General features: G+C 49.4%; 1 protein-coding gene across 2 annotated transcripts in view; it reads left to right on the plus strand.

The window, feature by feature from the left end:
• KAZN (kazrin, periplakin interacting protein) overlaps positions 1-11,452 on the plus strand; it is a 1,229,956-nt gene extending 1,218,504 nt beyond the window's left edge. For both annotated transcript variants that reach the window (XM_050788146.1, XM_050788163.1), the window contains 2 exons: positions 5,391-5,505; positions 7,895-11,452. In XM_050788146.1, the coding sequence (XP_050644103.1) occupies positions 5,391-5,505; positions 7,895-8,059 (280 nt within the window). In that variant the 3' untranslated portion in view covers positions 8,060-11,452. The remainder of the gene's footprint in view (positions 1-5,390; positions 5,506-7,894) is intronic.
• Positions 11,453-13,553: the final 2,101 nt, after the last annotated feature.

Raw genomic sequence — 13,553 nt, forward strand, 5'->3', positions numbered from 1 at the left:
CCATAGCAGGACTGGAACCCAGGTCTCTACTCCTAGTCAGAAGCTCTTTCTGGAGCTGATCTCTCTCCCCTGGGATCTAGGCTGGAATAGTGGCCCTCTTGCCATAAAAGCCACCCTCCACAGTCATTGAACACCTGCTGTGCGCAGGCACTTGAGTGATCCATGTCCTGCTCTCACAAAGCTTACAGAGATGGGTGAAGACCTCATAGGTGGATGGTGTGGAGTTCCAGCCCAGGGCCTGCTTCCACTCCAGGTTTTCTCTCTTTCCCTTTTTCAATAGATCTCTGAGGGTCTCTGCTCATCAAAGAAAGGCTTTGGCTCCCTTCCAGGCAAGAAACTGGTTTCACAGACATCTAAGTGAAGACATAAATCCATCCAGAACGCCTTGTGGCTCTCTAGCCCCAGGCAACCCAAGTTCAAACCCCAGCAGCACTAATCCTGGCTGTGTGACCTTGGGCAAGTTACTTAACCTCTCTGAACTGTACTCTCCTCATTTGCAAAATGAGTATAGTAATCAGTATCTGCCTCCCAAAGAGTTGATGGCAAGATGAGGTAAGACAATGTATAAAGCAATTGGCAAAGGAACCGGTACACCGTAAGACATCCAATAATATAAATATTAGTGATTTATTCCAAACCCACCCTTAGCTCCACCACTGCTGCCTCCCATTCCTCCTCTGCAGGGCAATGGCTGCAATGTGGGTTCGAGTCCCAGCATCACTGCTTTCTTGCTGTGTTGAACATGAGCTAGTGGTTTTAGGTTTTACCTCTCTGAGCCTCAGTTTCTTCCTCTATAATACGGGAATATGACTCATACCGACCTTGTAGCTTTGTTCCAAAGGTTCAGGGAGGCAAATTGTATGCAGCCTGCTTGATACATAGATGCCCAGCAGGAACTGAGAGCTTCTGCCCCTGCCTTCATCTGGAGACAGAAGAATCTCCATGCAGTCAACAATTTCCTCTGGAGTAGCTGCCTGGGAGTCCCCTTCTGTCAGTTTGCTCCAGCGTTCTCATTAGCTTTTCAATGGAGAAGAACAATTCCATTACAAACTCAAATAGACTTGACCCTCAAACACAAAGAATAAGAGAACCTTGTCACCTGTCCCACCTCCTTGGCCGACAGGCTTCCCAAGACACGGGTGATGGAAAACATTTATTCTCCGGTCACTCAGCAGGCCACCCGAATGCGGGTGGAAGGACACGTTGAGCTTATATGAGATTCTGCCCCACCCCACCCTCAACCCATCCCTGACCCATCACTGGACCAGCTCAGTGCCCAGAGGCGTGGGCCTGTGTGCGATGGGGCCCAGCGGGGCCTTTGAGGCTGCATTCTGGCTCCTCCACCATCATCGGTGTGATTTTAGGCGAAAACCTTACCTTCTCTGAGCCACGGTTTTTTCAGCTTGCAGTAAGGATGATCACCCCTTCTTCCCGGGGCTTTGCAGAGGGTTTGCTCAGCCACCGTGGCAAGGAGCTGACAGTGTGCCCAGCACACAGTGCGGCCCTCGAGTACTCTTTCCTTCCCATTCATTTTCTCCAGCACAGCGTCTTGTGCCTCTCCAGCCTTGTAAATCCTTGGTTAATGGGTTGAGACTCAATGCTCAGGCTGGCCCAGCTGGCAGAGGCTGACTCCCACCCCCCAACCTTCCTTCCTGACCACAATGCCGATTTAGTGCCCGGGGTGCCCTGCATTGCCTCAGGAGATTCCAGTGAGATGCGCCATTCTCCACAACATTCCCTCATCAAAAGTTCTCCTTCCAATGTACCATTTCCTCGAGGTCTAAGTGACTAGAAATACTTAACAGGTCAGTTCAAAGCTTCCAAAGACCTTGGCCCTGTGCTTGGCTTATCCCTGGAGCTTTTATGTTTTCATGGGATTTAATCCAAAGGCCTAGATGGGGGGATTTCAGCCACTGGGGAAAAAATGAGGAGGGAGGATATTTTGGCACAGTGGAGGCCAAGGTCATGCCGTACTTCTCTGTCTACAGAAAGACAACCACTTTCTATGGATAGGGTAGTTGTTTAGACCAGGGCTGGCCAGGCACAGTGGCTCACACTTGTAATCCCAGCAGTTTGGGAGGTCAAGGCCAGTAGATCACGTGAGCCCAGGAGCTGGACAACATGGCAAAACCCTGTCTCTACCAAAAATACAAAAATTAGCTGGGTGTGGTGGCATGCACCTGTAGTCCCAACTGCTTGGGAGGCTGAGGTGGGAGGATCACCTGAGCCCAGTAAGCCAAGATTGCACCACTGCACTCCAGCCTGGACAACAGAGCGAGACCCTTGCTCAGAGAAGAAAAAAGACGAGGGCTGCTTACTGGACTTTATTGTACAGATAAGGAAACTGAGGCCCAGTAAGGTGTTCTACTTGCACCAGAACATATGGAGGGAATGGCTGAGCAGGAACTCCGACCAGGTTTGTGTCCCCAAAGCCTTGGTTGGCCACAGTAAGATGTAATTGTAGCAATTACTCTTGCTATTGTTACACAGAGCTTAATATTTGTGTGTGTGTATATGTATGGGTATGTGTGTGTGTGTGTGTGTGTAGATATGTGTGTATTTGTATGTGTATTTATATGTGTGTATATGTGTTTGTGTGTATATGTGTGTATGTATATGTTTGTGTATGTGTGTTTGTGTGTATATGTGTGTATTATCTGTGTGTATGTGTGTTTGTGCATATGTGTGTGTTTGTACTTTTGTGTGTCTGTGTGTATACGTGTGCTTGTGTATGTGTGTGTATATGTGTGTTGTAGGTGTATGTCTGTATGTATGTGTATGTGATGTTTGTGTATGTTTGTGTATGTGTGTATTTGTGTGTGTGTATATATGTGTGTATGTGCATGTGTGTGTGCTTGTGTGTATGTGTGTGTGTATGTTTGTGTATGGGTGTGTGTATGTATTTGTGTGTTTGTGTGTATGCGTGTGTATGTTTGTGTATGTGTGTGTGTGTGTGTGTGTATGTGTGTATGTGTAGGTGGTGTTTGTGTATGTGTGTGCTTTTGTGTATGTGTGTATATATGTGTATGCGTGTGTGTATGCTTGTGTATGTGTGTATATGTGTGTATGTATTTGTGTGTGTGTATTTGTGTGTCTGTGTATTTGTGTATGTGTGTGCATATGTGTGTTGTGTATGTGTGCATGTTTAGGTGGTATTTGTGTATGTTTGTGTGTGTTTGTGTATGTGTGTATATATGTATATGTGTATGTGTGCTTGTGTGTGTATATGTGTGTGTGCATGTGTATATATATGTGTGTATTTGTGTATGTATTTGTGTGTATTTGTGTGTGTGCATATTGTATGTGTGTATGTTTGTGTGTATGTGTTTGTATTTGTGTGTGCATGTGTCTGTTTATTTGTGTATGTGTGTGCACATATGTGTTTGTATTTGTGTACATATTTGTGTGTTTGTGTTTGTATGTGTTTATGTGTATATTTGTGTATGTGCATATGTGTTTGTGTGTATATGTGTGTTTGTGTGTATGTGTGTGTATATGTGTATATGTATGTGTGTGTATTTGTGTGTATATGTTTTTGTGTGTGCATATGTGTTTGTGTGTGTGTGTATTTGTGTGTATCCCCTCATTTAGTCCTCACAGTGACCTGAGGAGGAAGTTCTGTTATTAACCCCACTCTGCTCAGCACACAGCCCAGGCTATGCTAAGGCATCAAGCCAGGCTGCTGACATGGAGCCCACACGTACGACCACTGTCCTACCCTAAATCCCAAGGTGGGAAGGCCGTGGTCTAGACCTTGATCCCAGAGGCCCAAGTTCATTTTCCACCCCTGCCACTGGGTGTCTTGTGTATCTTCAGACAAGACATACCCCCTCTTTGGTCTTCTGTCTCTTCTTCAGTGAAAATAAGAGATGGGACCCCTGAGGCTCTCCCAGGCTCATTTGATTGCTCGTGTTCCATGAGCTGGGGCTCCAGCACCCCTCTGTACCAGAGAGCAAACAGCCAGCTGCCTGAGTTTACATTTTGTGGCTTCTGCAATTACAGCTGCTTCCCCACCAGACCTGGGGAATCTCGTCTCCAGGTGGAGGAGAGGGGCGCCATTCATGAAGACCTCATTTCCTGACCCACCACTGAGCAAGGGCCTCCCTGTTATGTGGAAGCCTGTGGAACCCGTGGGTTTGAGAACGTAGCTCATTTGCCATTCAATCAGTGCTGTCTCCTACACACCACTCCCCTCCCTTGAACTTTCTCAGCAAAATTTGCCCCAGAAGACAAAGAACTTCTCTGAGGCAGCTTAAAGGATGCTAGAAGGTTCTTTTTTTTTTTTTTTTTTTTTGAAACAGGGTCTTGTGCTGGAGTGCAGTGGCACGATCTCAGCTCACTGCAACCTCCACCTCCCAGGTTCAAGTGATTCTCCTGAGGTTCAACCTTAGCCTCCGAGTAACTGGGATTACAGGTGTGCACCACCATGCCCAGCTAATTTTTTTTTGTATTTTTAGTAGAGGTGGGTTTTTGCCATGTTGACCAGGCTGGTCTCAAACTCCCGGCCTCAAGTGATCCACACGCCTTGGCCTCCCACGGTGCTGGGATTACAGGCGTGAGCCACCATGCCCGGCCTAGAAGTTTCATTTCTTTTAATGAGTCTACCTCCGTGGTGACTTCTGGCTCCAGGCCAGGCCTCTCGTCCCAACTCTGTTTATCCACAGCATTGATATGCAGACTTTTTCTGTGAAAGGCCAGATAGTGAATATGTTAGGATCTGAGAGCCATATGATCTCTGTCAAAAGTCTACAACTCTGTCCTTATAGCAAGACAGCAGCCATAGACAACACGCAAGCAAATGGGCACAGCTGAGTTCCAATAAAACTTTATTTATACAATCAGTCTGCCAGCTGGATTTGACCTGCAGGCAGGCTGTAGTTGGCCAAATCCTATTCTAACAGAAGCTTCAATGCTTTTGCACAAAGAAGGGAGTCATGGGGGCAATTTCAGGCAGAAAGTCAGGTGGGCGACACAGATTGCAAATTCTGAGCAGGGGAGACTCCTCATGCTTCTCCAAGCACAGCTAATTAGCTATCATGCTGAGATACTCATCTCGAGTCTGCTGCAGTAAGGTTCGCAGTACACCGAAGAGTTAAGAGCAAGACTTTGGAGTATCGGAGGCCTGTTTCTGTCGCTTACAGCTGTGTCGTCTTGGGCAAATTGCTTGCTGTCTCTGGCCTCTTTTCCCTTGTCCATAATGCTGGGCTGGCAGTCCCAAGCCCCAGGCACGTTGTGAGAATCACACTTCTTAAGTGCTGAGCACAAGGATGGCATGTGAGAGGTAATCAGTCGGTCTCAGCAGCTCTGGTCATTGTCACCAATGGACGTGTGTATGTCTCTGGGGAAGTGACTGAGCCTCCCCTGCTGACTCAAAATGGGCCTCTCCCCAGCTCCACAGGCATCCGGGAGGCTGAGCGTTTTGGAACGCCCCCTGGCAGGGCCTCCAGCGTCACACGGGCAGGAAAGGAGGAGAACAGCAGCGGCCTCAAGTACAAAGCTGGCCGGGTAAGTCACTCGACGGGTTTGCCTGTGGGTCCTGCACGCTCGGGAAAGGTCTTTTTTTCTCCTCCCAGCTGCAGGTCTTTTTTCCTCCTCCCAGGAGCTCTGTGGCTCCTGTGTTGGCGTGTGAAGGTGGAGTGCCAGGCCGGGTCACAGGGGCATCCAGGACGTACCTTCAAGGAACCTTCACGATGCTTTGGGTGCAGTGCACAAAGCCCCCGCAGGGCTTCGAGTAGCGCCTGGATCTCAAAATGCAGGTCTCACCCGCCTGCATCAGAGTCACCTGGGACTATTACTGAACATGCGGATTCTGGGACCCACCTTGGCCTCCTGGAAAAGGAGATCTCTGGGGTGAGGTGGATCCTGCATTCAGCCAGGCTGCCCAGAGGGTTCCAGCGCAGCCCCAAACTCTGAGCCCCGATCACTGATTTCAATTTGGAACTTTAGTGACCTGACCAATAGCAAAGATGAACCTCTGGTGATTCCAACCAAACAGTATGAAAACACATGCAATTCAGGTCTGATTGCACAGACTCCAACTGACACAGATTCCTCAGTGGAAATGCGCAGACACAGATGGCAGAACTGGGTAATCCAAAACGTCTTCCATTTGAAGAATGCATGATCCCCATTCATTCATAAACGTGAATACATTGCCACCTTACCCTTAAGAAGCTCCATTCTAGAACATGCATTCTAGTAATTGGGACTAATATTGCCCCCAAAGGAGTGAAAATTTGTTTTGGTGGAGGTTGGGGGTGGAGGCAGTGGCAAAAATTCTTATTCTTTCTATGTAAAAGCACAAATGTACATATGGTACACAAGCAGAGGCGTAGTATGTCTGTGGCATTAAAATTTCACAGCAGGGGTGCAATTAGGAAAAAACTGTCTAAAAAGTCTCCTTAGGGAGCAATAATAATAAAAAAAGAAGATCGGGAAACACTGGTCTGGAAAGAAACGCAGTCAAATAAAGAGTTACAAAGCACTAATGTGACTACTTTAACACAGAGATGTGTGCAATAAGAGAGAAGTATTTTTGAAGGCCTACTGTGTGTGATAATAATAGTTAAGAGAGGGGTATTTTGAAGGCCTACTGTGTGTGATAATAACAGTTAAGAGAGAGGTATTTTGAAGGCCTACTGTGTGTGATAATAACAGTTAAGAGAGAGGTATTTTGAAGGCCTACTGTGTGTGATAATAACAGTTAAGAGAGAGGTATTTTGAAGGCCTACTGTGTGTGATAATAATAGTTAAGAGAGAGGTATTTTGAAGGCCTACTGTGTGTGATAATAACAGTTAAGAGAGAGGTATTTTGAAGGCCTACTGTGTGTGATAATAATAGTTAAGAGAGGTATTTTGAAGGCCTACTGTGTGTGATAACAGTTAAGAGAGAGGTATTTTGAAGGCCTACTGTGTGTGATAATAATAGTTAAGAGAGGTATTTTGAAGGCCTACTGTGTGTGATAATAATAGTTAAGAGAGGTATTTTGAAGGCCTACTGTGTGTGATAATAATAGTTACTAGTCATCAAGTATTTACTCAGTGCAAGCACTTGCTATGTGCTTTGCAGATGGGACTTGACTTTTTTTTTTTTTTTTTTTTTTGAGACAGGGTCTCACTCTGTCTTTCAGGCTGGAGTGCAGTGGCGCAATCTCAGCTCACTGCAACCTTTGCTTCCTAGGTTCAAGTGATTCTCATGCCTCAACCTCCTGAGTAGCAGGGACTACAGGAGCTCGCTACCACGGCCAGCTAATTTTTGTATTTTTAGGAGAGGCTGGGTTTCACCATGTTGGCCAGACTGGTGGGACTTTACTTTTTACAACAAACCTGGGAGTTAGAAACTACTATTCCCATTTTGTAGCTGAGAAAATGGGCTCAGAGAGGAGAAGTGACTTGTCCAAGGTCACACAGCTGGGAAGTGGCAGAGCAGGGATCTGAACCTGGGTCTATGAGTCTCCAAAACGCACAATCAGCCACACCAGGTGTCTAGAATATTCCTCCTTGACTGGGAGTGCAGTCAGACCTCACGGGCCTGCTCAGACATTCTCACAGGTAGTCTCCAGGACACACTTCCTCAACTCTCCACCCACCAAGGAGGAAAGAAGGAGGCTTTTGTGAATCAGGAATAATCAGACCGATGATATTTGTCCTCACCTTGGTAACCAGCTGAATCCTTCCGGGGGCGGGGGGACACAAAGCTCTCCCCTAATGGTCATTCACAGACTCCCCTCAGCCTCCCTGAGCAGGGAGTATTATTACTAATAGGGGGAGCACACACAGGTTAAGTGAGTTACTCAATCACACAGCAATTAGAATTGGAGACCTTTCCCAGAACTTCATTCTTAATTCCTGTTTCTCTTCTTCCTGTCCTTTGATCACATTCTTGTCTTCTCAGCTGCCCCTGGGGAAGATAGGAAGGGGCTTCAGCAGCAAAGATCCCGATTTCCATGATGACTATGGCTCTCTTCAAAACGAAGACTGCGGAGATGATGACGCCCAGAGCAGGCTGGAACAGTGCCGTCTGGAAGGCTACAACAGCCTGGAGGTCACCAATGTGTAAGGACCTGGTGTCTCCACCAGACCCTACGTGACAGACCCAGGAAGGAAGAGAAGCCAGATGGCCCCAGGTGCCGTTCCCACTGTACATAGCAGCCACAGGCTGAGGATGTCCCCTGCTCCTGGGCAATATCCCAACAGACTGTGTAGTTTCAGCTCCACAGCTCCCAGGAGAGAGAAGATACCAGCCCACCTGTCTTGGGTGGGCCACGGACTTTCCTGCTCAACTGGAGATTGGCCCAGAGGACCTGTCACAGTGTCCAGCCCTGCCTCCATCCAGGATACACAGACTCCACCTCAGAGTGACCATCACTGGAGCAGCCAAGCAGTCCCTGGAGCCTTAAACTGAGCTGCCAAGGTGGGAAGAGGTCCACAGTTTCCCAAAACACCCTTCTGGGGGAACACGGAGACCCCAACCCCACACACCAGCACCCAGTGCATTGGCAGAGCCGGTGCAGGAAGTGCTGCCTCTTGCTAAGACATCGGACAGGGCGGGGGTTGGGGGACTCTCGGCTGCAGCATCCCTACCCTCCTTGACTGAGAACTTGGGTCCTGACTTGTCTCGCTGAATCTCTCTTGGGAGAATGCAAAATGGGGGCTGGTCTTTCCTTCCACCTGAAAAGCTCTGTGACACATGGGGGTGGACGTATGGAAGAGCTGTTCGCTGATCCACCCAGGAGTGGCTACACTGAGTGGGGGGCCGGTGAATGATCTGTGCAGGGGTGGGGCTTAGCAGCCACATTTCTAGGAGATGCAGATATCCTATCACCAGAATGAAAGCTATTGGGACAACAGGATCAGGGATGACCGATGGCCCCATATGGTGAATCTCTGGTCTGTGACTTGGCTTTGTTGAACCCAACGACAATGGTATGGAGTGTGGCGATGAGTTTGGGGTCTAGGGCAGGGAAATGCTTGACATTGTTAACCCAACAAACCTTTGTTGTGATGTCCCTGTCACCTGAAACATAGGTGACATAGCTCACCAATGTCCTAACCGAGACACAAACTCCGCAGAGCAAAATCATTCGGTGTTGGTGGCGAGAACCCCAGCCCTTTTCTTGACCTGCCACTGTTATGCTGTGTGGCTTCTTCCCAGTGGCCTCACCTCTCTGTGCCTCAATGTCTTCATCTATGATACTTCTGGTTCCCTCCCAGGGACATCATGAGGATTAACACTTGCTAATATCTGTAACACACTTTGTAACCTCTCAGGAGACAATGGGAAGTTATGGGGTAGCTAACTTCCCATTTACAACACAGAAATGACATAGAGCTAGTTCTCTCCAACTGTTTTGGTTGGAGCAGTGTGCAAAAGGAGGAAAAGAAATGTTTAATGTTCAGACCTGCCAAGAGGCCCCCAACAGGGCTCAAGAAACATATAAATCCCATGAGCACAGCCTTGAAAACCAGTTTGACCCAAGCCTTCGGGATTGAGTTCATTGACCGGATGACAGCCACGTGATGATTAGGGAAGGATGGATGCATTGCTGTTCTACTTACACATCGGGTATCAAAGCGAGTCTCTTGTTGGAACCATGATGCTTGATCTCCTTTGAGGCCGTTTGCACTGGGGCTTGAGTTTCCAAGACGCACAACAGGTGTCAGCCTCTGAGAACCCTCAAAGCATGTGTTCTTCAACCTGGCAAATTGTTTCCTCTCATGGGGGAAGCTGAGCTCTGATGAACTTGAGAATTACACCTCTCTCACGCCGAAGACCATGGTGTTCCCCCTAACCACAGCCTTTCTTGCTATCTGAGACCAAATGTCTAGCTGGTAGACAGGTGGATGTTTGGCCTCCTAAGGACACACTTCTGATCCTGGGCCCCAGGTGGCGAATCTCTGGCATGTGGCTTGGCTTTGTTGAGACTCCAAATTCCATTATCTTCATGACATTCAGCCTCATTCATAGGATCCTGAAGCTGCAATCCACAGTTCAGAAAGGAGAGGTGAGACCTCCCTCCAACCTGGTGCCACAGGTCACTCCCAAGCCACATCTAGCCTGGATGAGCTGGGACCCCAGAATCTGCCTTTTGGGAGGCAGCAACGGCAGCGCGCCCAGGCAGGCACTTATTCCTGCAGAGTGAGCCAGAATCGTAGCAGGGCACTTGAACGCAGAGCTGATGATGTGAAGCCAACGTTCACCCAAGTTGTCAGAAATGGCCACTTACATGGTTCGATCTTGCTGGGGACAAGTGGACAACTGGGGGTCACTGGCAGAGATGGAATTACATGAAACATTCACAGCAGGAGGCCAGCAGGCCTGGGGCAACACGGGCAATCGCCAATGTCTCTTTTGGTTTAAATTATGCCATCATATCCCTCTTTCATCCATGAGGCTCCCCATCCCTGACAGCCAGATGAGCATTTGGAGCTGGTTTCTCAACATGAGGATGGGTTGGTTGTTAAATTAACAACCTCCACAGTGTCAGATTGGGTGAGCTTTGTCTGCTGGAAAAACCCAAAATATCAACTCTGCTTCAAGGGTGGACAAGAACAGAAGGCGGAGACTTGGCAGAGAGACTCGAGTTGATTGTCACAGGCTACAGAGGGGCCAGCTCCAGGACAGTGGCCCGCTACATCCTGTCCGAGCAGCCCGAGTGTGGTCTTGGTCCCTGCAGGGCGATGTGGCATCCGGACCTGGGGACGAAGTGGATGTGCTTCTTGGAAAGCTGTTGCAGCCTGTACCTGTGGGTGCAGAGGGCACCTGCCCGGTAGACTCTCAGCTTTCTCACCCCCAGGAGCCTCTGCGAGGCCCCTTTGTCCTTGGCTGAGCGGGACCTTTCTTTGAGAAATCTGTCTGTCTGTCTGTCAGCATCGCTGTTTTCAGACCTCAGGCTGCAGAGGAGGGGAGAAGCCACACAATAATCTGGACCCAGTAAAGTGGAGAGAAGGGCGTCTCTACACAGCCCGGCCAGGGAGGAGGGCCCCAGAACAGGGATCCAAAAGCTTGACGTCACTGAACAGGGCTGGGTCCTGGCAGAACAGGAAGGTTTGGCCAGAGGTGACCTCAGCATTCCCTCCAGGGGCACCCAGGCCTCTCAAACCTGGGGGGAAGAAGGCACATGCTCAGGCCCACCTTCCCCTTCCCATCAGAGCCCACGCGTCCTGGGCACCACCACTTCCACTCTGCATTCCGAGGCTCCGGAGGGCTCTTCCTGCTGTGAATGGAAAGGAGAAGAAACCCTGTGGGCAATGGCAGCCTCTGAGTCTGGCATTCTTGCCGATGGCTGGCCAGCGAGGAGAATCTCCCGAGCCCTGACACACGCAGGCCTTTTGTGGCTGCGGAGGAAATGGGATGGCTCTGAACAAAGACGCGGTTCCTAGGGCCGTGGCCCCAAATCACTTCCCCGAGAGTGAATTTTAACACTGTAACAATAAATACTACTGCACAGCACTTTATGGCGGAGGGGGCTTTTTTCTGTGTTTTCTCATTTAGTGTTGCCAGCAGCCTCTTTGTGAGATTATGAACCCATTTCATAGATGGAGAAGCTGAGATCGGAAAGGTGGAGAGGCTTGCCCAGCTTTGTAAAGCTAAGACATCCCGGGGCAGGGACCTGAACCCAGTTCATCTCCCTCCAAATCCCAGGCTCATCCTCACAATTACACACTCTCCCAACCCTCGCCCCGCCTGCAATGTTAGTGAACTCCCCTCCTCCCACCTCCCAGCATAGGATTTACCTTAGCAGGTAGCATCACTCAAAATGCAATTCAGGTGCACTCGGAGTGTCTAGAAAAGTCCCTGTGGGGGCATTGCCTTCTGCCCTGGGAACTTGCAGTAGGAGGGGACACCTGACAAGTCCCCTCCCCTTGTGTCATTTGTGTCACTCTGTCACTCCTCCTGGGGGCACTTACATCTTCAGATTGCTGGGCTGGATCTCTAGCGGTGGGACCCCAGGCAGCCTGGCAGGTGCTCCTCGGGCTGCCCCAAGCCCTCAGATCGTCTGGTGGGGAGGTATTTGGGGAGTGCAGGTGCAGTGTGGGAATTCTGGAGTCCCACCTGAGATCAGCATTTCCAACAAGCTTCCAGGTGCTGCTGCTGGTCCAGCGATCTCACGTCAAGTTCCAAGGTCATGGCACACAGATGGGCCTTCCTAGCACAGCCCTAACCACACAAGGTAGGGGCTGGTCTGTGGGCTCCACTCAGGTATCCGAACAGCCCTGATGGAGCCCCACCTCCACAAACCAGGCTGTGTGCTTCTCATGGGGCAGGAACCCAGTCGGACGCCCTGCCCATTGCTCATGTCGGCAGGGGAGGACACGAGAAAGTTAGAAGACGCTAAAAGACAAAAAAAGACAAAAAAAGTTAGAAGACGCTAAAAGTTAGAAGACGCTAAAAGACAAAAAAAGACAAAAAAAGTTAGAAGACGCTAAAAGTTAGAAGACGCTAAAAGACAGACTGGGGACGGCCAGTTTCTCTAGGCTGACCACAGATACTGTATTAGCCAATCCTCCTGGGAACCAGGGCCGGTCCTTGGTGCTGGAGATCCAGTGAGAGAACTTACACAGGTCATGAAGGGAGATAAGAAACACACCAGTGGCCAGGGTGATTGATTTCAGATAGTGACAAGTGTGATCGGGATTTCAAGTAGAGGGTGGGGGATCCTTGAGGATGTTTGAGCTGAGACCTAAATTCTGAGGAACCAGCCTTGCAAAGACCTGGGGGAAGACCATCCCAGGCAGGCAGGCAGTCCCTGAGCTAGATGCTGGGGACAAACGGGTGAAAAAATCCTGCCCAACCACTATCCCCGTGGTGGGGAAGACAGACATGAATTAAATAATCCATCAAGTGTCTCCGCCAAGTGTCATTGTGGTCTAAGTCTCTCTCTTTTTTTTTTTTTCTTTTGAGATGAAGTCTTGCTCTGTCACCCAGGCTGGAGTGCAGTGGCAGGATCATAGGTCACTGAAGCCTCAATATCCTGGGCTCAAGCAATCCTCCCACCTCAGCCTCCTGAGTAGCTGGGACTACAGGCATGTCACCACACCTGATTAATTTTTATTTATTTATTTTTTGGTAGAGGTTTCACTGTGTTGCCAGGCTGATCTTGAACTCCTGAGCTCAAGTGATCCCCCTCAACACCGGCCTCCCAGAGTGCTGGGATTACAGGTGTGAGCCACCACAGCCAGACAATCATAGTAAGTCTTGACAGCAGAGGTAAGCTGGTAGTCAGAGGGCTTTTCATATCTTTTCACATGGGGATTTAACATAGAAAAGAAGGTGAGGCCTGGGTGGATGGGAGTTCAGCAGGTGGAGAGGATTCTAGACAGCATGGGCAGTGTGTGCAAAGGTCCTGTGGTAGGAGGGGCAGAGCCCCACGGCTACAAAGAACTCCCTGAGGCTGGATTGCTGGGGGTGAGGGGCTCATCTCCTGAGGGTAAAGAAGGGGTGCCAGGCAACAGATCCTCTGCTGGGCCTCTGCCTCCTCCCAGGACCCTCGACCTGGCTCCCGTGCATCTGTGTCATCCTGGATGTAATGAGTACTTCCTAAGTGCTACAC

The sequence above is a fragment of the Macaca thibetana genome, chromosome 1 (genome assembly GCF_024542745.1).
Source record: "Macaca thibetana thibetana isolate TM-01 chromosome 1, ASM2454274v1, whole genome shotgun sequence".
NCBI classification, from domain to species: domain Eukaryota; kingdom Metazoa; phylum Chordata; class Mammalia; order Primates; family Cercopithecidae; genus Macaca; species Macaca thibetana.